General features: G+C 41.3%; 1 protein-coding gene across 2 annotated transcripts in view; it reads left to right on the top strand.

Annotated features, from left to right (window-relative positions):
- The first annotated feature begins 501 nt into the window (after positions 1 to 501).
- The window catches only part of LOC133423685 (E3 ubiquitin-protein ligase RNF31-like), a 31848-nt gene continuing 8360 nt past the window's right edge, over positions 502 to 23989 (top strand). Inside the window, exons 1-15 of one of the 2 annotated variants that reach the window (XM_061713968.1) lie at positions 502 to 658; positions 3640 to 3845; positions 6821 to 6967; positions 8018 to 8173; positions 8260 to 8316; positions 9429 to 9594; positions 12395 to 12710; positions 12782 to 12921; positions 13577 to 13719; positions 15058 to 15351; positions 16649 to 16984; positions 18176 to 18361; positions 18442 to 18648; positions 19834 to 20007; positions 21042 to 21140. In XM_061713968.1, the coding sequence (XP_061569952.1) occupies positions 649 to 658; positions 3640 to 3845; positions 6821 to 6967; positions 8018 to 8173; positions 8260 to 8316; positions 9429 to 9594; positions 12395 to 12710; positions 12782 to 12921; positions 13577 to 13719; positions 15058 to 15351; positions 16649 to 16984; positions 18176 to 18361; positions 18442 to 18648; positions 19834 to 20007; positions 21042 to 21140 (2637 nt within the window). In that variant the 5' untranslated portion in view covers positions 502 to 648. Of the gene's footprint in view, positions 659 to 3636; positions 3846 to 6820; positions 6968 to 8017; positions 8174 to 8259; positions 8317 to 9428; positions 9595 to 12394; positions 12711 to 12781; positions 12922 to 13576; positions 13720 to 15057; positions 15352 to 16648; positions 16985 to 18175; positions 18362 to 18441; positions 18649 to 19833; positions 20008 to 21041; positions 21141 to 23989 lie in introns of both variants that reach the window. The other variant, XM_061713967.1, reaches the window with a different exon arrangement.

Below are 23989 nucleotides of genomic sequence, written 5' to 3'. Positions count from 1 at the left end.
TTCTGTTAGTTATATGATCTGCAGATCCAAGTGGAAATACCAAGTGGAAATAAATCTTTTGTTATATTGGTGCCAAAAATGAAATAAAAAGAGTTTTGGAACAAAATAAATAAATAAATGTGCATGCACAAACTCCAACATTGGGAGCATGATTTATACCTGACTATCAGCATTTGCACTATATAGACCACAAATATGCAAGTATGGCAAACTCAAAGCATTTGTGGAGAGTACAGGGCAGTATATGATATGAAGTTGTGTTGCCATTCCACACAAAAAGACAATAACTTTATACTAAAATGTATAATGAGTTGAATCAAAACCGTGAAGAAGTCTTTAAATTAAATTTAAGAAAAACCCATCCTTTTGTTCAAGTTGGCTTTTTTTAATTTAATTTTAATTCTTTTACATGAGGGTTGTAAATAATCCGCTTTTATTCTGAAAGGTGAGGACTGGACCGGAAGTAGAACGGGACTCTGTGACGTCAGACTGGAGTTCCGCCTTTAGCAGCAGATCATAAACAACTGTGATCAGGTGAGGATGCGTCTCCAAGAGCCACTTTAACACTTTATTTCTCCTTCTTTTTAACCGCGAACGCGTTATTCCTGTCCCAGGGAGGACGTTTGAGGCGTCCCGGTAACCGAAATCATGGAAGACGGTGAGTTTAACTCTCAGCAAAGACTCTGCTGCCTGTAAAACTTTAAAGTTTCACTTTCAAGTGCAGCCCTGTTTTATCAACGCCTGGTTTTTATTTCCTCCTGAGCTGAAACATTGCAGGGGTTTTATTGTGAAGGGGTGTCTGAGATTTGAGACTCATCACTCCAAAAACTATGAATAGCTCGGACTTTCCCTTCATGTGTCACAAGATGAAGATAGATGAAGGTCTCATTGATCAGAATCCACACTCTTCAATCTTCATTGCCTACAAGAAATATTGAAAATTGTTAACAATCTGAAAAATAAAAAATCAACTGACTGTACATTTCATTTTCATTTTTTCATTTTTCATTTATTCTTTTATTCTTTATTTCATTCAAAAAAATAAAACAATTCAATACAAATACCAATGTTCTTAAATTGTGAATGAAAAGGGAGCAGAAAGAAGAAGAATCTTACCTGATCTGCCCCTTTTTCCAAGAAATAAATTCACAAATAACATAAATTAAAAAAAAAACAACAACTAAGTGAATAAAAAACTAAAATAAAATCAAATTACCGCCGTCTATGGGTATGTCAATCAAACTTAACTAACATATTTCATTATATTTACTTAACATACAGGCTTTAATTGTTCTTTTGAATGTAATGTTTGATTTGGATTCTTTGTTTTCTTTATTCAGATTGTTCCATAAACTGATTCCTTTCACAGAAACACAACGTTCCATCAATTTTGTCCGGAATCTTGGTTTTTTTTAAATCTCTGTTCCTTTTAAGATATACTTGCTTTCACTTTTTTTAAATCTTTTCTGAATGTTGATTGGTAAAGTTTTTTTTATGAGCTTTAAACATAATTTGCAGAATACTATAGTCTACTAGTTCATGAAATTTCAACAATTTTAACTGAAGGAATAATACAAATATAGACATGTCTTTAGTCAAAAATATAATACTATTGTTAAACCTTTTACCCATATTTGCAACCAATCATTCTTAACAGGCATCTTTCCAAATAAAATTAAAACGGCTAAAATAGTACCAATATACAAAAGTGGAGACAAACAACTATACGCAAACTATAGACCGATATCACTCTCATCTCAATTCTCCAAAATCTTTTTCTAGAAAAACCTTTTGTAGCAAGACTTGATAGCTTTATTGAAAAACACCAATTACTAAGTAATAACCAATATGGATTCAGAAAAACAGATCAACCTCAATGGTGGTTATAGAACTGGTAGAAAACATCTCCAAAGCAATATATAATAAAAAAAATACACTGTGGGGGTCTTCATTGACCTTTGATACAATTGATCACAAAATACTATTGAAAAAAATATATCGATATGGAATTAGGGGTATTGCCCTCTCTTGGCTGGAAAGCTATCTAGATAAAAGAACGCAATTTGTTAGCCTGAACGGAGTTGAGTCGGAACCCTTACAAATAACTTTTGGAGTTCCTCAAGGCTCTGTACTAGGGCCAAAATTATTTATCTTATATATAAACGATATATGTAAAGCCCTACAAAACATGCAGTGTGTTCTATTTGCAGACAGCACAAGCCTGCACTCATCTGGTACAGATCTTGAGCAGCTCCTGCGTGTAGTACAGAAGGACCTCAACATGTTGAATAAATGGTTTAAAATAAAAAGTTATCATTAAGTATCAGTAAAACCAAATTCATTGTTTTTGGCAATAAAATGATAAATGCTCCAATAAACCTAATCATCAATAACATAAAATTAGAACAAACAAACCACACCACCATCCGCTTTGTTACCGGTGCTCCTTTTAACACCCATCACTGTAACCTCGACTCACCTCAACCGGTATCACTTCATCTACTAAACCATCACTGGAAGCTTCATATCTGGGTTCACTACTTAATATCAACATCAGTAATCAGGACCTACGTTCAAGCAGTTACATTAACTAATAATTACCTCCTTTGGCCATAATTCACTTCAGTTGTCTGCTGCTAGTGATTAGAATAATCTGCAGCAAACACTTAAACTTCACACATTCATTCCATTCTCCTCCTTCAAAAATACACTCCCAACATTCATCTGTGATCATTGCACTTGTTTCTAACTCTTTCGGACCAGTGCTACCACTTTTTACTCGTATTTTTTTATGCGTTGTGTGTTTTTTATCTATCGTGTTTGATTTTTTTGTTTCACAGTGATTGTATGTGTTTGACTCTTTGTGCTGCCTCTTGCCCAGGTCGTCATTGTAAATGAGAAACTGTTCTCAATTGACTTACCTGGTTAAATAAAAAAAATAAAAAATTAAAATTCAACAGCAAGTATTGGCAGCTAATGATGACTGTAAGGACCAATCGCCTCCCAGAATGCTGATATAACTGCTTTCAGAAACATCGTGAGGGTCAGAATTATCAAGCAGATCCAGGGCCGCATATGTATGAAATGGGTTTTCCATTTTCTGTCATTTTTGGGTTTTTAATTTTTGATAATTTGGTTTTTAGCATTTTATGCAAATGTAACCCCAAGACATACATATAAAGTAATGAAATATAGACAATTTATGCAATTATAACTGAAAACTTAAATCTTTTCATACCCTTAAACATATTTAAAGGCAAAAACATGGCACCAGTTATTCTCATGTCCAAAAAAAATTTCTTTTTTGGGCATAAAAAAAAAAAAAAAAAAAAATAAGTTGTAATGTAATGATGGAAAAAAATCGATCTTTAGACATATGAATCGATTTTTAGGAATTAATATGAAATTCGATTTAGAAATGGAAAATCAATTTTTTTTCAACACTGGCCTAGTTGCCATGGTGACACTGGAGGTCAACATGCAGAATAAAGTTGGCATCTAAACTATGAGGCTGATACTAAACCAGGTAATTCCGGTTTTATGACGGACATTTGGTACCAGGATATGAAACCTCTGGTTTCACATGATTTACAGTAAAAGTTTTAGTTTTTGTTCTGATTCATGTTCTGATTCCAGCAGCAGAGAGCGGCAGTCCTGCGGCGGTCCAGATGGACGAGGTCCGGAGCAGAGCCCGGTCGCTCCTCCTCTCCTCAGGCTCAGCGCAGGACGTGAAGGCTGAGATCCAGACCATGGCCTCCGTCCCGCTGCCCGTGGCTGAGAAGTACGGCCACGTGACGGCGGAGGCCATGCTGAGGGAGAACACGGCCGGCTGCAGCAAGTCGCAGGTACCTTTTATCTTTTAGAGCATCACGTAAACGTGACGCTGCTGTTCTGCAAAACTCTCACTGATCTGGGGGAGAAAAAAACTAATCCGACCAGTTCGGGATTAAAAAAAAAAAGATTCACTTAAGTTTGGCCTCTTTTGTTTGAGTCGTCTTCCCCGCACGAGTCTTTGTCTTCCCTTCACGAGTCGTCTTCCGTCGCCTGGTCGATCGAAGCCCGATCTTCACTGTCATCAGCAGCAAACTGCTGTTTCGTCTCACTAAACATGATCTTTTAATTTTCAACCATAGTTCCTGTTAAACGGTGAATTATAAAGTGATCAGAATTTCAATTCCATCATTTATAGAAAAGACAAGAAAACAATAATTAGCTGTATTTAGTGTAGCTAATAAAGAGGTCTGTTTTAAATATCTACTTTCTTTCTCACGGTTGTACACGTACCTAATTAAGTGGCCTGTGTTTGCATATTTTAATTGTGCGTGTTGGAGATGGCAAAACTTTGCAGCTGAACAAGAAACACTGGAGGTTTTGTTTCCATGTGAATCACGATCTTTTTTTATTTTATTTTATCTCCCCTCAGGGTCACCAGGCACTAAAACGCCTCCTTTCTTTGGTCAGTCAGCATATTAGTTTCGCTCTTTAATAACGTCCTGTTCGATAGTACCAGCCTTTTCTTTTTATTTTAAACTTCAGTGGATCCTTCTTCTGGGCGTAGAAGTCCAATTTTCTTCTTGTTTGGTCCCAGTTACTCTCATTTTCCATCATCGATTCCTCTCTGGAGTCTTTAAGTTTGTCTTCCATTTCATAGCCGTTTACGTGTGATTATAATTTCACAAAGCAACCTGCATCTCACGGCGGGGATGACCGGGATCAGAGTCCAAAGTTACGTCTGCTGGTTCTTGCTGACAGAGGCAGGAGACGGAGGACTGAGACGACTCTGTCCTGCCGGGCCTCTGCTTCTACACAACCGGATCAGTACTTTTAGGGAGGGTCTGCAAATGATCCCCACAGTAATAACTCAGTAATAACTCATGAGGGAAATGAAACTGAGGTGTTTCATTCGCACAGATATCTTGGTATCTTGCTTGATGACGCTCTCACTTTCAAACCCCTTATTGAGAAACTTGTGTGGCTTTTTCTTTCGAAATAAATTTAGTTTTCCTTTTGATGTTAAAAAACGCCTCATTCCTGCAATTAATCAATCCATTTTAGATTACGGAGATCTGATGTATGGAGGTCGACTTACTGGTCCACTTGTACAGAGAAGTGTTGAATCCTATCATTTGCGTTCAAGCAGTAATCTGTTTCATGTTGCTCACTGATCCTCTGAGCTGGGAAGGAGGGCTTTTTCTTTTCTGCCTCTTCTGCAGGGAACCTGTTGCAAAATCACTTGAAACTACGGGGACTTTTTACTCTTTGAATTAGTTTAAATCCAGACTGAGAAGCACGTGAGACGGCCGCCTGAACCCGTAACTGTTTCATCTATTATATATCAAATTTTACTTTTTTCTTAACTAACTTATTGCTGCCTCGTGTCCATGACTCCTTGAAAAAGAGTTGTTTTTTATCTCAATGGGACATTCCTGGTTAAATAAAAATAAAATATTAATGACAGAGTGGAGTTGGAAGCAGAAACCACGACATCTCGTCTTCGTGCATCTGTTTGCATTCGTTCGTCGACTCGTGGGGACCAGATGGAGCCGCCTGTTCTCTTACAACGTTAAAGTACTTTAGTTTAGCTGTAGGAACCCTGTTCACACCGTCACTTAGGTGGAGGGACACTTTAGTTTGATGAGAGCTATCTATTTCTATCTATTTGTAAGCCACTCTTCATCCAAGAATCTAAGAGTGCCACAGAGCCAGTACCCAGTTAAAACTAACAATAATAAGTCATAAAACAATAATAAGTCATAAAACTCAAAAACACCTTCCTGAATAAATTTTTTTTTAAGCCAGTCTTAAAAGAGTCCAGTGTCTGTGCTGCCCTCAGATGGTCACAATACACCATTAACTGACATTTAACACTTATTATGTTCTCACTTAAATCTGCTTTGATTTATGTTGAAAGTTTACACTCATTACCATCTAATATTAGATGCAGGAATGTTCCTTTTAAAGGGGTTTCTTGTTAAACCCTCGGCAAAACCACACCTGACCTATCGTTTAAAGATGTAATGTCTTTATGCACCATGTTACTGATGATGATGATGATGATGATGAATGAATGAATGAATGAATGAATGAATGAATTTATTTCGAACATGTATAGTATACACTTTTTCCTAGTTCCTACCCCTTTATAACTCTATGAATTTACATTATTGCTATTATTATATCTACACAATATCCATATAAATATAGTCTATATAAATACTACGTAAACATGCCTATTACTACATAATTATCCATATAAGTATATAGAAAATATAAATATTATTATATCAATATATAGAAAATACAAATATATATACTATATAAACTACATAAATATCCCTATAAATATATATATGCTACATACATAATAAATATATTACATAATTATAACTATCCCTCTCAACATATAATATATACTACATAAATATCCACATAAATATCTAAACGTATCTTAAGCAAATATAATATACCATTTTTCCCTATTTTATTTGTTTCTCACACTCCTCGTTATCCCATTTCCTCTTCCATATACCTGTTTATAAATAATTTTTTGTATCTCTTTTTAAACAGATTTATGTTGGTACTTTGTTTCATTTCCTGCTCCAAACTGTTCCACAGTCACTCCACAGTTCGATATGCACATGCTTTTCATTGTTGTTCGTACTTTGTTTTCTAAAATTTAGTTTTCCCCTTAGATTATAGCCCCTTTCTCTCTCTGTGAACATTCCTTGGATATTTTTTGGTAGTAGATTATTCCTTGCTTTGAACATTATTTTCGCTGTTCATGATGATGATGACATTGACATTGTGATCCCTCCACCAGGCTCTGGACTCGCTGAGTCGGCTGGTCAAGGCCTTGAGCATCCTGGAGAAGTACGGCTGCAACCTGACGAGCCCCGTCAGGCCGCGGTTCTGGAGGAGCGTCAAGCACAACAACCCGGTGTTCAGAACCACCGTGGACGCCATCAAGGTGAGGAGGCTTTTCCTGCAGTTCAAGTGTTTAGAAACGGAGGACCAGCGGCGGCTGGTCAGTAGGGGGCGCTAGGCCCCGCCCCCTTCAAATCAAGAGATGAAAAATAAAATCAAAAACATGCTGTAAGATGCAAATAATTATTAAAAGATGGTGTTATTTCAGTCTGTGGGCGACTGTCAATAGTAATTAAATGTTTAAATATTTATTTGGTTCCAAAATGTTTTTTATTTTATTTTATTTACTTCTGGAAGTAAGGGGCACCGGTCAAACAGAATCCAGTGTAAACTTTCAAACATTTGAAAAGCACGTGACCTGAGGATCTCTGTTTATTGGTTTGAATTAGATTTGTAAAGGGACGGAGTCGTGTTCGTCCCAGAAACTCAGTTATCAGCAACGAATCAGCGATCAGCATTGTGACTCGTATGTTGTTTTTAATCTAATGTGATTGAATTAATTCTCCGTCTATTTTAGAAAATCTAACTGAACTACACAAAACAGATTATTATGTTTGTTTTAAATAGGTTGAATAACACTTGCTTTTGAAATATTATTTGTTGATCAAATATCTGAAAGAAATAACGTTATCTTTTGAAATAATATAGATTCCAGACAGAACAATGGAAATGTTAATGTTTTTTTTCTCTCTAATGTGTAAAATAAACTGAACCCAAACCAGGAAGAAAAAACAATACAAAATAACAGTGGACTTGTTGAAATGATAAACCCCGACTTTATGTTCAGTTTTCTTTTACCACTGCAGCAGAACTGAACTGCCTCACTTATGACGAATAAGCCATTGTTGGATAGTTACATTTTTCAAAATTAAAGGACCAAAATATTATTTTCTACTTTTCTTTTTTCTCTATTGTACCAAGCTTGTACCTAACCGTGACTTCTGTGCACCGTTACACCCCGATGTATGTCAAGTTCAATTGAGCCCCCCAAAATGTTAGCACCAGCCCCCACTGCGAAGGACATATATATTTAATCAGAATAAAAGAAGAAAAGGTCTTTAAAAAGAATATCAACGGCTGGTTTCCTCTGCAGGGGGGCCGGAGGGTCCTGTTCCTCTACGGTTACACCAACCAGCAGATAGACGGCCTCAGTTTCCCCGACGAAGTCTCCGAGCCGGACAGGGACAAGGTTGCCGCGGTTACGCTGGAGGTGATGACGCTGCGCGTGGAGGTGGACATGCTGCTGAAGGTTGGTACCTGCTCCGATACACGCCGGTCTGCGGCTGTTTCCACGACAACGGCTCACCATATCCCGTCTCTTGTGTCTCCGTTCAGGGCACGCATCCTCATCCCGAACACTTCAAAGACATCATCCCATTTGTCATCCAGGAGGTCTGCACCCTGAAACTCACACTGAGTGCTTTTCTACATGAAATATTTCTAATGCATGCAAACTGTTACAAAAATGACATATATTTGAATTAATATCACATTTTCACGAATAATAGTGTGCATAAAAACAGCAGTGAAGCAGTAAAGATGACACTCTAAGCAGGGTTTTTCTTTAATTAATATCAAAACAGAAGAATTAAGTTGGTTTTACTTCAAACAGAAAAAAAAATTAAGCTTTAAGCTGCTCAACAAGTTCACCAAGTTGTTTTTTACGCACTTATGGTGCTTTCTTTACCCTCTGTGGATTATTTGTATAGCAATGTAGTTACTTTTACCTCATGTACAAGTGAAGGAGCCTAATCAACATAGGAATCAGGCAACACTTTGGTTTAACAGCAATTATATTTCAATACAATAATCTTCTATCAAATAATTCAAATGTAACACAGTAACAAAAAAAAGATTTCAGCAAAGTATTTATCACCAAATGAAACGTAATAATTCAGGTGTCTTCACATTAGTTTTTGTTTACAAATCACCACATAAATCACTAGAAAATTAACATATGTATGAACTTATACTAGTGTTATTTATCAATTTTTATTCCCACTGTGATTTTAACCAAGTATTAATTTATAGTCATGTAACATGATGTCGACACAGATGTTGCATAACTGGAAAACTTCATGATTTGTCCACAAGGTGGCAGAATATGATATAAACGCACCAGTGTGGCCTTGCTGAACTACATGGGGAGAAATGCACTTTTAGACAAGTAAATAATGTCGCTGGGGTTTAAAATCCGGCACAGTGATCAGCTGTGCAGGTTTGCTGCTAGTTTCAGAGTCTCCTGCAGGCCAAGATCAATAAAACTCAGAAACTCAACAAACACAAGCCAGTTGCAGCTTCAGCAGCTGAAAATGAGATCAAGGACGGTGCAAAGTAGCTGAGTGGACGGTTAAATAATTTAGTCCCTTAGTCAAAGTGCATCTGGACCCAAAGTCTCTTAGTGGTGGAAATCTGGGAAGCTGAAATAATATATTTGATTGATTGATCCGTCATCATCCAGTTGTTGTTGTGAACCTTCTCTACTGTGTTGCTGGTTCCTGCAGAAGAAGCCGGTGATCGAGCCGGCGGCCCCCGAGCCGGTGGTCCTGCAGCCCGTGGTCCCCCAGCCCGAAGACGAGGAGATCCAGGCCGACAAGCCTCCGGTGCCGACTCCTCGGACTAAACCTGCACCAGGAACTGAGCCCGCTCAGCCGCTGAGACCAGCGCCGGGTGAGCCGCCGCCACGATCGGTGACCTGCATCCGTTTCTGATGCCAAGAGATGAAATTATAGAGAATTCATTGTTCTTGATGGCACTTTAATCATTACAGACATTTAAACAGGTGCCATATGTCGGATTACACTTCTTTAAAAGTCTGCAAAACTCAACCAAATGAATACAAAAGATAAAAAAACAAAGGTTTTGACCTCATTTTGAACACAGACCTGCCAATACCACTAGAGGTGATAGAAATGTTTGTGGTGTTCAAACATGCAGATGAAGAAGAGTAAATTACCCGGCTGAGGACAAGCGGCTCCAAACAGCTCACTAGTGTTCTGGAAGGTGCAGCTCCTCGACTGGCCACTAGGTGGCTGTTTTATGCATAATGAGGGGCGTGGCTTCATGAGTGACAGCCGGCTGTGGCATCAACAGTTAGCTGATATCACTTTAGCTCGGATTTAGCGTTGGTGAAATGAAAAGTGCATTAAAGGCTAAGAGGCCACAATCCCCTTTGTTTTAGCTATGACTACGTTTACATGCAGTCAATAACCCTTTTAAAACCCAAATATTAGCAATAAGCCGGTTTTGCACGGCCATGTAAACACCAATAACCCCTATGAATAACCCGAATTTGCTCATATTCGGGTTTTTAAAAACCGGAAAATGACCCCTGGGTTACTCCTTTTTAAAACCCGAATATTCGCTTATGTAAACGGCAAACGGGATATCCCGATCAAAAGGAACATGAATTTGTTTTCTGCGCATGCTCTGTTTGCAAGGAATCCTGGTCTTTTGAGTCCAGGAAGTTCTTATAAACGGAGAAACGCAAGACCCCGCCACACTTTTGGAGTGAGGAGGAGACTAATCACTTCATAAATGTAATGAAGGATATGAACATTTTGGCATTTGTAGACGGTAGAAAGTACCGAGATAGCGAGATTTAAAAGAAGGTGAGCAAAAAGTTGCGTGTAGCAGCATTTGTTTTGAATTTGGATACAGGAAGAAGAAGTGGAAATGACGGGAATTGCGTCATGACGTTCTCCGCGCGTCGCTGGTTTGATCCAGATATCCCAAATGCTTAATCACCATGTATACAGGGATAATCCTGTTTGCTCACACATGGAAATGGAATATTCCGAATGTTTCAGTAACCGGAATATTAGCAATAACCCGAATTTTGACTGCATGTAAACGTAGTCTATGACTTGTCCTGTTAACGGTATCGAGAGGCTCCACTAGTCCTCGTTTCAGCTCGAGCAGTATTTGTTCTACACATCGTTTCAGTCAGCTCGGCCAGCGTGAGTTATCGATATTTCTCCTCACGGAGGGCAATGATTAAAGAGGCTCCAGAAGCACTCGTGATACTCCCTTTTCCACCAAACCGGTTCCAGGGCTGGTTCTGGGCCAGTGCTGGTGCTGGTTCACAACTCCTTCTACTTGCGAACCAGCAGTGAACCGGTTTGCTTTTCCATAGCTTGGGTGCTTAGGGGAGCCACGTCGTTACGTCACTGCAAACTCCGCTTACGTAAGCGATTCTTTCCTCTAGCCAAGAGTTGGTGCTTTGGAACCACTTTTTCTGGCCCGGAGCCAGTTCTTTGTCCGTGGAAACAGAAATCCCAGTTCCAAACTCCATGGAAAAGTGGTGTGATGTAAGAGGGGTTTGACCACTAACTCAAAGATGAGCTTTAAGTACTGCACATCAAACATCTGGAGCTGTCGGAGAGACTATCTGAGCGTCAGCTGAGCGAAGAAACCCTGACGGGTGAAGTGGAGGCGGGAAAAACAAGTGAAGCACGTTGGTTGAAGAGAAACAGCTGGAGCTGAAAATCCCGGCTGGTAAATCAGACCAGGACGTTATCAGCGGAGTGAAATAGTGCACGTCAGAGGGATTTGCATGTGCAGCGACCCCGACTGTATAAATAACCCGATATCTCGCTTATCTGAACGTCTGATTTCCATGTTCGTAGTGATGGGTTTGTTTTCCTCCGTAGCGGAACTGCTCGCCCTCGTGGCTGCGCGTGTGGAAACCGGTCCGTTTACCCTCGAGCCAGAAACTCCTCTCATCCTGGTTTCTCAATGTTTGATCCAAGTTTTCATAACACTTCTCTGCTTTGTTTGACTTGTAAACACTAACCTGGCCAAACACCGTCATTCTTTTTTTGGAACATTTATTAAAACAAGTTCCTTGACAGATAATTTCACACAGTGTGTCAGACATATACAATGACCAAGTAGGCCAATTGAAATAAAGCAAAAATAAGTAGACACAGGATACGGTGAAGGGGTATCTTCCAAGTGTTGGGACTATCACATTCAATCTGATCTGTTGAATTGAGGGATCATCTTACATTCATTCAGTTACACTGCAAAAACTCAAAATCTTACCAGGAATATTTGTCTTATTTCTAGTTAAAATGTCAAATTTTTTGTCAAAAAATCTCATTACACTTAAAACATGAGTGATTACCAGAAAACGTGTTATTTTACAATTTTCACCTGTTTCAAGTAATTTTTCACTTGAAATAAGTAGAAAAATCTGCCAGTGGGACAAGATTTACCTTCTCATTACAAGCAAAAAAATCTTGTTCCACTGGCAGATTTTTCTACTTATTTTAAGTGAAAATCTACTTGAAACAGGTGAAAATTGTTGTTTTTTTCAAGTGATGAGTCTTGTTTTAAGTGTAATGAGATTTTTTTGACTAAAAATGAGACATTTTAACTAGAAATAAGACAAATATGGTTGTTAAGCTTTCGAGTTTTTGCAGTGTAGGTAGATGAGTTATTTTAAACTCTGATTATTTCCTTCCAGCCGCCGCTGCAGCAGCGACTGAGTGCAACCTGTGCGGCCGGCCGGCGGCTCTCCTCTGCCCGTCGTGTGACGACCAGACCTTCTGCGACGCGTGCGACGACCTCTACCACCGCCACCCGTCCAGGGCCAGCCACAAGCGGGACAGCGTCCAGAAGTCCAGCCCGGAGACCTGCAGCATCTGCGGCGTGTCCGTCGTGCACGCTCACTGCTCCACCTGCGTCCAGAGGCTGTGCCTGAACTGCGACCGGCTCTTCCACTCCCACCCCGACCGCAAAGGCCACAGCCGGACCAGCATAGCGCCGGCCAAGACCTCCAGGTGAGCGCCGCTGGCTCGGCAGGACAACCAGGGACGGCTGGGACTGGTATTAATCCGTGTTTCTCTCCCAGTCCGTCTCTGTCGCCGTGGGAATGTGCTCACTGCACCACGGTGAACGAGATGCGAGCGGTGCTCTGCGCGACCTGCGAGCGTCCTCGACTCGCCGCGGCCCAGGAGAGCTTCACGTCCGTCCCCACGTCTCCCAACGCAGGTGAGGCTCAGTCGTCCTGGTTTTTGAGATGTAAAATAAGGCCTTTAAATGTCCTAGACCTCAATCCAAGGGTCTTAATTTTTGAATCTTAATTTTGGAGGGAATTTATCATTAAAAGGTTTTCTTACACGTTGAAAAGGAAGTTTACTTCATTGTTTTAAGGAGGTTGTAAATCTGTGCCTTAGTCAGTGTTGCCAGATTGAGCAAGTTAGGGCCGAAAAATATAGGACTGGGCAAGTTGATAAAATTTAGGCTACTTTTCCTGTTTTTTACAAAATATTTAAAAAACGTAATCAATAAACTCATTGATAATTTATTTGCTTTAATTTAATTGTAGTCTTTGTTTGGAGCCGGAACTTTTTGGGATCTTTAGTGGTGTTGTGAAGCTTTTCTTATGACTTGAAATTTATTATGCATTTAATAATTTACAGTTTTAACATAGAGAATGTTTGATTTGAGCTGGTTTTTCATTATTTCAGCGGGTTTTATGTCACGTTTAGGCTGGAACCTGTCAGATCTGGCAACCTTGACTGTCTTTTGGTCTTAAATTTAGTTTGAAAATGGTATTGAAAAGTCCTAAATTTATCTTGTTCAAACCTGTAGACACCCTGCTGGGAGGTGATTTTTAAACTCTTTTAAAAATGCACTTAAACAGAGTGGCAGTGCCGGAGCTGCACCGTGGTCAACCAGGGCAGCAGCATCCTCTGTGAGGTGTGTGAGCGTCCTCGCCTGGCCACCCGGCCGCCCGCCGCCCCGGCGCCGCTGCACCCCGGAGCGCCGTCCGACCCGGGATCAAAGGTTGGTTCCTCGGCTAATAAACCGCCGCCTTTATCTCCTCAGCCGCCCGCTGAATCGTGACGAGACGGATAGACGGTCAGAGACTTCTCCTCTGGTGGCTGTAAACGTTTTTTAATGGCACTTTTCCACTAGTACCTACTCAGCCCTGCTCGACTTGCCTCGGTTTGGCGTTTCCCACCAGGGGTCTAACGTGCCGAGTAGATACTTTTCTGTAACTATTCTGCTGAGGTTCTAAGCGGCTGAGTCAGCTGTATCTGATGTCATCACACTACAGGCCACCGATTGGTCGGGGGGTTGGGAGTCAGACGTCTAAGTCAGGATGTGACATCAGAGAAAGAGTGACTCTGACGGCTTCTTGTTCATTTTATTCCACCAGCAAAAGTCTGTTTCATGATCCAACTCTGAGGTGCAGATGTTCATAAACCTGGTGGCTGAGGAGAGAATTAAAAAGGGATCTACGGGTGATAAGTAACGACCAGATCTACCAGGAGCTCTGTCACTTCATAGCTGCTCGCGGCTCCAGCTGACTTTTCAGCAGCGTCGAGACAAACTAAAAAAAATTAAAAAGCGTCGCCGCTTGAGCTTCTCTCACTCTCATTTTTTAACTTTATCAAACACAAGTCACAGACCCAGCAGCACATCTATCATCTCCTCCAGGTTCTACATCTTTAGTGTTGTTGTCTTCTTTGTTTAAATCACACAATCAAATACGTCACAGCAGCTTCGCTCCAACCTCCTAATTCTGCTGCAGGTGCTGAATTGTTATGGAAAAGAAACCAGGCCAAGTAGACCCGAGTAGATACTAGTGGAAAAGTGCCATAAGAGTCAGACGGACCAGACGGTTGTCGTGTTTCTGCTCCAAGTCTGACTCTTCCACTGAAATCTGTTTACTCCCTGTCGATTCTTCTTCTTGCGATTGCACAAGCTGCTCTCCAAACCGGCCGCACAGATGTAAATAAACACCACAGAAGACTCTAACTGGAGTGTGTTTACATATTTTCTCATCTGCGTTTCCTCGTTGGGTTGTTTTCCTGCAAATGTATTCGTTTTTTCTTTTGTGTCCTTGTTTCCTTCTCTGTAATTCACCCCCCGCCCCCCCGGGTGAATTAGATTTGCTCTCAGTAGATAAGAAAATTGCCGGATCTCATGTGGTTACGAGGGAGTCATGAGTGGAGCTGCTGGGATGGATCAGCAGGACGGGGTCAGCCGAGTCCAAAGTGTCACAATCAGTTTAACTACTTTGGATATTTTCAAGGCAAAGAATTAAAAAGATGATAAGTTTATCGGAGGATTATTGTGTGATGGATCTCTCTCTGTTTCTTGTGGTTTTCCCCCCAGTGGACGTGTCAGTTCTGCACGTACGTCAACACCAAGCCCTCCGCGCTCTGCGAGATGTGCAGCCTGTCGGGCAAAGACTCTGCCGGGGTTTCTCTGCCCCAGTCCCTCCAGCAGGCGGCGCCGGGTCCGGGTCTGGGTCCGGGTCTGGGTCCAGGTCCGGGTCCAGGTCTGGAACTGGGTCTGGACCCGGCCCAGCCCGGCGGGAGGCCCCAGCCGCTGCCCCGCCTCAACCTAGACATCAACCGGCAAAAGAGGATGAGGGACGACGGGCTGGTGCTCGTACACCAGATAAGAGTAGGATACAAAGTTTATTTCATCGTTTTGAGGAGAATCTCCTGGAGGTTCTAAATCTGTGTTGCCAGATTGGACAAGTTTCAGCCCAATTGGACTGAAAAATATATATTTGGGCTGCTTTTCTTGGTTTTTATTAAATATTCAGAATATTCAGAAATTATTAACAAAAACGTTTCCATTATGGCAGAGAAAAGTAGAAACTTACACAATAAACTCACTGATATTAAACTGATCAGTCAGAACTTTCTACAGGGCGGCCACGGGTCCTTATAAAGTCAATTTTCCTAAAATAAGGCCTTTAAATGTCTTAATTCGTCTTAAATCTTAATTTTGTAATCTCAATTTTACAGGGAATTTATCCTGGCATCATATAAAAGTGTTCTTACACTTTGAAAAGGAAAAGTTTATAAAATAGTTTTGAGTAGAAATACATTTGTTTTCCAGTTGTTAGACACGCACTTGCTTGACAACGCCTCAGTCAGTGTTGCCAGGTTGGGCGAGTTTCCACCCAATCGGACTGAAAAATATAGTACTGGGCGAGTTGATAAAATTTGGGCTGGTTTTTCCTGGTTTTACATGGGCGTTTGGGCTGGAACCTGTCCGCAAGATCTGGCAACCTTGGCTTTTTTCTTAAATTTTCTTTGAAAATGGTATTAAAAGGTCTTACATCTCAATCAAATGGTCTTAATTTTAGAGGGAATGTATCCAGTCATCATAAAAAAAAAAAGTTTATTTCATGATTTTGAGGAGAATCTCCTGTGGAGGTTCTAAATCTGTGTTGCCAGATTGGGCAAGTTTCAGCCCAATTGGGCTGAAAATATATATATTTGGGCTGCTTTTCCTTGTTTTTACTAAATATTTAGGAGAAATTATTAACAAAAAAGTTGCCATTATGGCAGAGAAAAGTAGAAACTTACACAATAAACTCACTGATCTGGTCAGAATTTTCTACAGCGCAGCCGCAGGTCCTTAAAAAGTCTATTTTCCTAAAATAAGGCCTTTTAAATGTCTTAATTGGTCTTAAATCTCAATTTTTGAATCTTAATTTTACAGGGAATTTATCTGGTCATTATAGAAAATTTTTCTTTGACTTTGAAAAGGAAAAGTTTATAAAATAGTTTTGAGTAGAAATACATTTGTTTGCCAGTTGTTGTCAATGCCTGTCAGTGTTGCCAGATTGGGCAGGTTTCAGTCCAACTGGGTTGAAAAATATATATTCTGGCTGCTTTTCGAACGATCAGCAGGTTTGAATCCCTGTGCTTGGGTTTCTGTGTGATTGATGGTTTGTGGTCCCCAGGATGCAGAGAAGCGCGGCATCAGCCCGGAGGAGGTGTACGCGGCCCTGTGCTCGTGCGGCGGCAGCAGCGTCAACCCCTGCGACTGGGTGGCGTCGGAGCTTCCCCACCTGCTGGACGAGATCTGCGCCATGGCCGCCTCGGTGCAGCTGAACTACAGCGCGGGGAACGCCGCTGTGCAGCCCTCCGTGGAGCGGGACGGCGGCGACCCCCTGCAGAACGGCAGCGGCGGGGCGGGCATGAAGCTGTCCAGAGCCGAGGCCAAGCTGGCCTGGCTGGCGGCGGGGGGGGACACGGACCGAGCCGTGAGACAGCTGCTGAGGGACCGACAGGTCAAGGTAGGAGGAGAGCAAAGGTGGGTGTCTGTGGGATGCTGGGAGTACCGGGCGGCTGCTGGTCCTTTTTAAAAAGTAAATTTCTGCTAAAATAAGGCCTTTAAATCTCTTAATTTGTCTTAAATCTCAATCCAAGGGTCTTAATTTTACAGGGAATGTAATGTATCCAGTCATTAAAAAGTTTATTTTATCATTTTGAGGAGAATCTCCTGCGGAGGTTCTAAATCTGTGTTGCCAGGTTGGGCAAGTTTCAGCCCAATTGGGCTGAAAAATATATATTTGAGCTGCTTTTCCTGGTTTTTAATAGAATATTTAGAAGCTTTTGTGAATAGTCCAACACTGAACTCCCAAATAATTTGTTTTAAAAACATTGCTTCTCCAAGAGCTTATTTTGTTCCCTTTTGTCGTTGTCTTAACACATACCGGCAGTATCGCCCACTTGATTTAATATTGTGAATACTGGGAATAAAATCTGCGTTTGTCTGAAGCTGTAACGCTCAGATCCGCTCCGATGATCTTTACACGTCTTATAAAAGTCTCTGAATCTGTTTTTTCTTTTTCTTTTTTTTTATAAATAACATTGGCCGTGCAATTTCAAAATAAAAGTAGCTTGTATAATGCTGTCATTTACGCACACAGTTGCTTTTTTAATTTTATTCTTTCTTGTTTTTGCATTTCTTTTTCCACTTCAGGCAACTTTTAATCAAAGTTGTCCTTTTGTGAATAATCCCATGCTAAACTCCCAAATCATTTAAAAACATCTCTTTTCCAAGAGCTTATTTCTTTCCTTTTTAGCGTTGTTATTAACACATACCATACCGGCAGTATGGCCCACTTGATTTAATTTTGTGAATAAAGGGAATAGAATATGCTTTTGTTGCTCAGATCCACTCCGATGATGTTTACACGTCTTGTAAAAGTCTGTTCTTCGTTAGCGCCTCATTATCTGCCGTCAGGCGGCCGCAGATTTACTGCAGCAGCTCGGCCGCCGCCGCTTCTCTGAACCACAAGAATCAGGCTGAAATGTTGCTGTTAAAAACAAGTCAGAACCAGAACTGGATCACTTCTCAGACCTTCTCGTGCTGGCCAACTTTTCTAAAAACAGCTTCTCACCCTCTCGAGGGATTTAAAACGGCCGGATGCGTTTTAGTTTCATCCCTCGGTACTAAGCCAGTTGCTTTCCCCCGTGTCCAGATGAGGGAGCTGCACTCGCTGGGCTTCCGGGACGGCGCCCGCTGCGAGGAGGCCCTGCGGCAGAGCGGCGGCGAGGTCAAGGGCGCCCTGTCCCTGCTGCAGCGCCCCCTGCTGGAGCCCTTCCACCAGCGGATCTGGATAGACCAGCCGGAGCCGCCCGTTGACCCCAAACACCCCGACAAGCAGGTCAGCCGCCGCCGCCGCTGCTGCACTCGTGTTGTATCTGATCCCCCTCCACCTCCGCTGACCCGGTCCGCTGCTTCCAGAGGATGTGCCGGCGCCTGCTGGCGCTGTACGACCTGCCCAGCTGGGGGCGCTGCGAGCTGGCCCTGGCGCTGCTGCAGGAGCCGGACATCTGCTGCTCGCTGGAGGACGTGGTGCAGGCCGTGAAGGAGTCGCACGACAAGGACTTCATCAGGCGCCTCCTCAACAACGAGTGTCCGTGCTGCTTGAGCATCTTCCCCCGCAGCAAGGTGGGTCCGACCCCCAACCCCCCCCCACCACCCTCTGGTGGTGTTTCTGGCAGCCTGTTTCAATTCTAGTTTTAGTCTAGTCTTTGGGTCCAGCTATCATTTTAGTTTTTATTAGTTTTAGTCACGTTCATTCTCCTTTTAGTCCTGTCAAGTTTCAGTTGACTAAAAGTCTGACTAAAACGAAACTAAATGGTCCTGGACAATTCTGACTAAAATAATACTAAAATGCTCAAAGAATGTATTTAGCCAAAACCATTTTACAATTAAAACAAGGTTATTTATTATTATTTTGACCTTATAAACTCAAGAATACATTCAATTCAAATTCAATTCAAAAGTACTTTATTTTTTCCGTTAGGAACTTCGTTGTGGGAGGACAAAAGTGCAAGTGCAAAAATCACAGTCCACGCATCCTTACATGCAGTACAATAATAAAAACACATTTCTACATAAGCACAAGTACTCGTAGCAAGGGTTAAAAACAATCACATAGGCTACAGGATAAAAAAGTTACATAGGATAAAAGAAAGAAAGAAACAGGTCTATAGAAAAAGGAAAAACGGGTTAGGTGTTTAAAAGTCTGATTGAGGTGGGGATGAAACTGGATGATGCTTTCTTTGTCCGGAGTGGGAGTGACCTGTATCTGCGTGCCGATGGTAGTAGAGTGTAGTTGCCATGTAATGTGTGTGTTCACATTCATTCCAGATACAGAAGACGCTTTAATAACATATTTATTTTCTCCCCATCTTTGTCTTTTTCGACGACACATTGGGTTTTCTTTTCCACGTCTATGTAGGAAAGTGTATCCAAGGATCTAAAGACTAAACTGGTTTAAAGACTAAGCCAGAGGAAACTACTTCAAACATCGAGATTAAGGACCTTGTTAGAACATTTCGTCTCGTTTTGGTCAACGAAAATGAAGACACATTTTAGCAGAGTTTTTTTATTTTGTAATCTACATTTTAGTCTTGTTTTTATTCGTCTACGATATTGCATTATATATTTAATTATCGTTATCGTCACATGACCAGCATTTTCGTTGCGTCTCGTCTCGTTTTCCTCAGGTGATAAAGGTTCGTCGACGACGATATTTAGTCATAATTTTTGTTAACGAAAGCAACTTTACCACTGTTAAAGCCACCCTATGTAGTAATGTGGCGTCTTTGTCGACGGTTCGGTCTCCAGATGCAGTCCCTGACGTCCTGCCAGTGCAGCGTGTGCCACGAGTGCTTCAGCCAGCACTTCACCATCGCCATCAGGGACAAGCACATCCGGGATATGGTTTGCCCCAAATGCGGCGAGCCGGACATCAATGACACGGAGCAGCTGGAGAGCTACTTCTCCACGCTGGACATCCAGGTGAGCCCAGAGAGAGGCTGAAAAATATAGGACTGGGGGGGTTGATCAAATTTGGGCTGCTTTTCATGGTTTTGCATGGGTTTTACGTCCCGTTTAGGCTGGAATCTGTCAGCCAGATCTGGCAACCTCGACCTCTGCGCTGCATTTCTGAGTGACTGTCTCAAATTTTCTTTGAAAATGGTATTAAAAAGTCTCGAATCTCAATCCAAGGTTCTTGAGTTTAGAGGGAATGTCATCATTAAAATGTTTTTTTTCATCGTTTTGAGGAGAATCTCCTTCGGAGATTCTAAATCTGTGTTGCCAGGTTGGGCAGGTTTCAGCCTAATTGGGCTGAAAAATATATATTCGGGCTGCTTTTCCTGTATTTTACTAAATATTTGGGAGAAATTATTAACAAAAAAGTTGCCATTTTGGCAGAGAAAAGTAGAAACGTACACAATAAACTCACTGATATTATATTTGCTTTAATCTACTCAATTTAATTGTAGTCTTTGTTTGGAGCCTGAACTTTTTGGGGGATATTTATTGGTGCTGTGAAGCTTTATTGCTTATGACTTGAAATCTATTAGGCATTTGATAATTTATGGTTTTAACATAGAGAATATATGATTTGGGCTGGTTTTAAATTATTTCGGCAGGTTTTACATAACTCACAGCTGGGTTTCTTGTCTGAGACCTGGCAAGCAAATATGGGTAAATGTAAATTTAGAGACAAATGGATAAAAAATTCCAGTTTCTCTGGACATTGTGTAACACTGGGTTCAAAGTGTATGACTTGTCTTTTTGGTCTTAAATTTTGTTTGAAAATGGTATTAAAAAGTCTTAAATTTAACCTGGTCAAACCTGTAGACACTCTGTTTGTAGTCTTTGTTTGGAGCCTGAACTTTTTTTGGCTATTTAGCTTGAAATGTATTATGCATTTAATAATTTATGGTTTTAACATAGGGGGGGGAGGGACATCAGCCGAGCCGGGTTCAACCCAAAGTGTTCTGTGGTGAAATCCCCAGAAAAGCAGTAATACTGTTGTGTTGCAGCTGCGGGGCTGCCTGGAGCCGGAGGTTTATGACCTTTTCCACAAGAAGCTGACGGAGCACACGCTGATGAAGGACCCCAAGTTCCTGTGGTGCTGCCACGTAAGTGACCCCTCGTCGGTTGTGGGACTGGTTCCACACATGGTTCCACACCAGGGCTCTAAATTAACACCCACCAAATTTGGGTGAGAATTCATTTTGGCGTGTATTTAAAAAAAACTCACTAGCCGGCTTGGCCAGTGATAAATGAGAGCCATGTCGCAGGAAGCGCGAGCGTGGTTTCTATGGGAACGCGTCAGTCTTGGCTGCCGCGAGGGGAGTAGAGGGGAAAAACTTCAGATAGACCCCGACAAATACAAATACAAACAAGATGTGGCAATGGTTGGGACAGCCAGCTGGCCTGGTGAAAGTGTGAACACACGCCGACAACTTTGAACCAGAGGCTCCATCTAAATCAGCTGCATATTTCCCCTTTTCTCTCAGAGTCTGAAGTCGGTTCAGAGAGCTCTGACGATGTTTCACCTTTACATACAGTCTCCCCCTTCATAATTAGTCTCTCTGTACATAATTTTGTGGATTATCTGCACTAAAACATGTTTAGAAAGTTGTAAAACAGTTCCATTATTGTATATTAAGGGTCACATCAAAATAAATCGTCAAATTTCTAGCTAAAAAGAAAAGTGTTAGGCCCAATCCCAATACTCCCCCTACTTTTCTTCACTCGCCCTTCTTTTCTTCACTACCCCTAAAAAAGAAGCCACAGATTTAAGGGCACTTGAAATCTTCCCAGGGGCCTGTCCCAATACTCCCACTATCCCTCGTTTTCATCCCTACACCTAATCAGGAAGCTAAGAGCCAAAAGCTGTTTTAATTTCAGCTGTAGCGCTGTTAATATGCCACTTTATTAAGTTTTAATATTTTTTCAGGCGTAAAAGTAACCGTTAAGATCCCCAACCTGGGCTCAGTTTATCCAAATAACGCCTGTTAAGAAATTTGCTCCGAAAATTTCGGGATTTCTGCCTGCCTGCCGGCTCCGGAGCTGATTTATGGTTCAGCGTTAAATCGACGCAGAGCCTACGGCGTAGGGTACGGCGTACGGCGCGCGTCTGTTATGTGATACCTGAACAATTGCGCATGCGCATTCAGAAAGTATCTTTTGGTGTGTGTAAGTGCAGATGAGTGGTAGTGTTTGTTGTGCACGAGTCGGGAGTAAAGTCCAGTTGTCGGAGTTATTCATTTAGCAGTTAACATTGGTAGCAGAGGATGGCCGCTGGTAATTATACAGTTCCGCCGGCGTTTGATGAAAAAAAGTCATACGAAAGTTGGAAAAATGAAGTCGAAATCTGGAGACTTGTTACGGATTTGGATAAAAAGAAGCACGCCTTGGCGGTTGCCTTGTCGCTAACAGGGAGAGCGAAGGACAGCGCGCTGGAAATAGCCGCAAGAGATTTGAACAATAATGATGGAATGACTACACTTTTGACGAAACTAGACTCTGTGTTTTTGAAAGAAGAAAAGGACCGCCAATACGAGGCGTACACGGAGTTTGACCGGATAATGAAAGACAGTGGCGTTCCGATGGGGGATTACGTCATCGAGTTTGAACGGAGGTACAACAGACTTCGCCAGTTTAAAATGGAGCTACCGGATGCGGTGTTATCATTCAAGCTGCTAGACACTGCGGGACTTAATATTAAAGACAAACAGTTGGCACTCACCGCTTGTCCAAGCCTCACGTTTGACAACATGAAGGCTGCCTTGAAGAGGACATTTGGCGACACTACGCCACGGGGCGGAGCTGGCGCCCTGCAGGTGAGCGGGGACCATAGACATATATAAAGGCTAGATGACTCGTCCGCGCTGCTGTAACGTCGTCATACGGCGGCCATCTTGCCACAGGAGAGCTCGCTCATTATTAATGGTGCATGTACTGCAAAACAACCATAACTTGCTCAATTCTCAACAGATTTTCAAACAGTTTGGTTTGTTATGAACGTCAGAGATGTATGCATACTTGTGAATAACTATAAACATTGAAAAACGTAGTTTTATATGAAAATAACCAAAACAGATAGCTATGACATGGTATTTAGGCTATATCAAATCAATATTTCCATAGTATTCTTAGTAACATTTATATTTACATTATAACATATATATATATTATTACCATATAACATGAATATATATACACAGATGTTATGTCATGATATAAATACATCATAATGTAATAATATATAAACATGTTATAATGTCATATAAATACATGTTATAATGTAATTATGTATATATATATATAATATATAGATATAGATGTGTTATATGGTAATAATATATATGTATAATGTAAATATAAATGTTACTAAGAATACTATAGAAATATTGATTTAATATAAATACCATGTCATAGCTATCTGTTTCTGGTTATTTTCATATAAAACTACGTTTTTCAATGTTTATAATTATTCACAAGTATGCAGTGTCATAACTACATCTCTGACGTTCATAAGAAACCAAACGGTTTGAAAATCCGTTGAGAATTGAGCAAGTTACGGTTGTTTAAGCGGTACATGCACCATTAAACACAATGTTAAAGTGAGCGAGTTCTCCTGTGGCAAGATGGCCGCCGTGTGACGACGTCGCTCTCCATTGGCAGCAGCGCGGACGAGTCATCTAGCCTTTATATATGTCTATGAGCGGGGACAGTGTTGGGAAAGTTCAACAGTCTGCAAATGATGTTTGCCCTCGGTCGGCGAGTCAAATCGACGCAGAGCCTACGGCGTAGGTTACGTAACCTACGCCGTAACCTAACAGCCTGTATTCCGGCGCGATCTTCGTGAACAACGGGCAAAAAAGTGATTATGTACATTCACTGAGTGACTATTATGAAAGTAAAATATATATTTCTCGCTAGAAATGTAATCAAAACTCAATTTTATGCAGAAACTAAC

This window comes from Cololabis saira, chromosome 22 (assembly GCF_033807715.1).
Source record: "Cololabis saira isolate AMF1-May2022 chromosome 22, fColSai1.1, whole genome shotgun sequence".
NCBI classification, from domain to species: Eukaryota; Metazoa; Chordata; class Actinopteri; order Beloniformes; family Belonidae; genus Cololabis; species Cololabis saira.
This window is presented reverse-complemented; position numbering and strand designations above follow the sequence as displayed.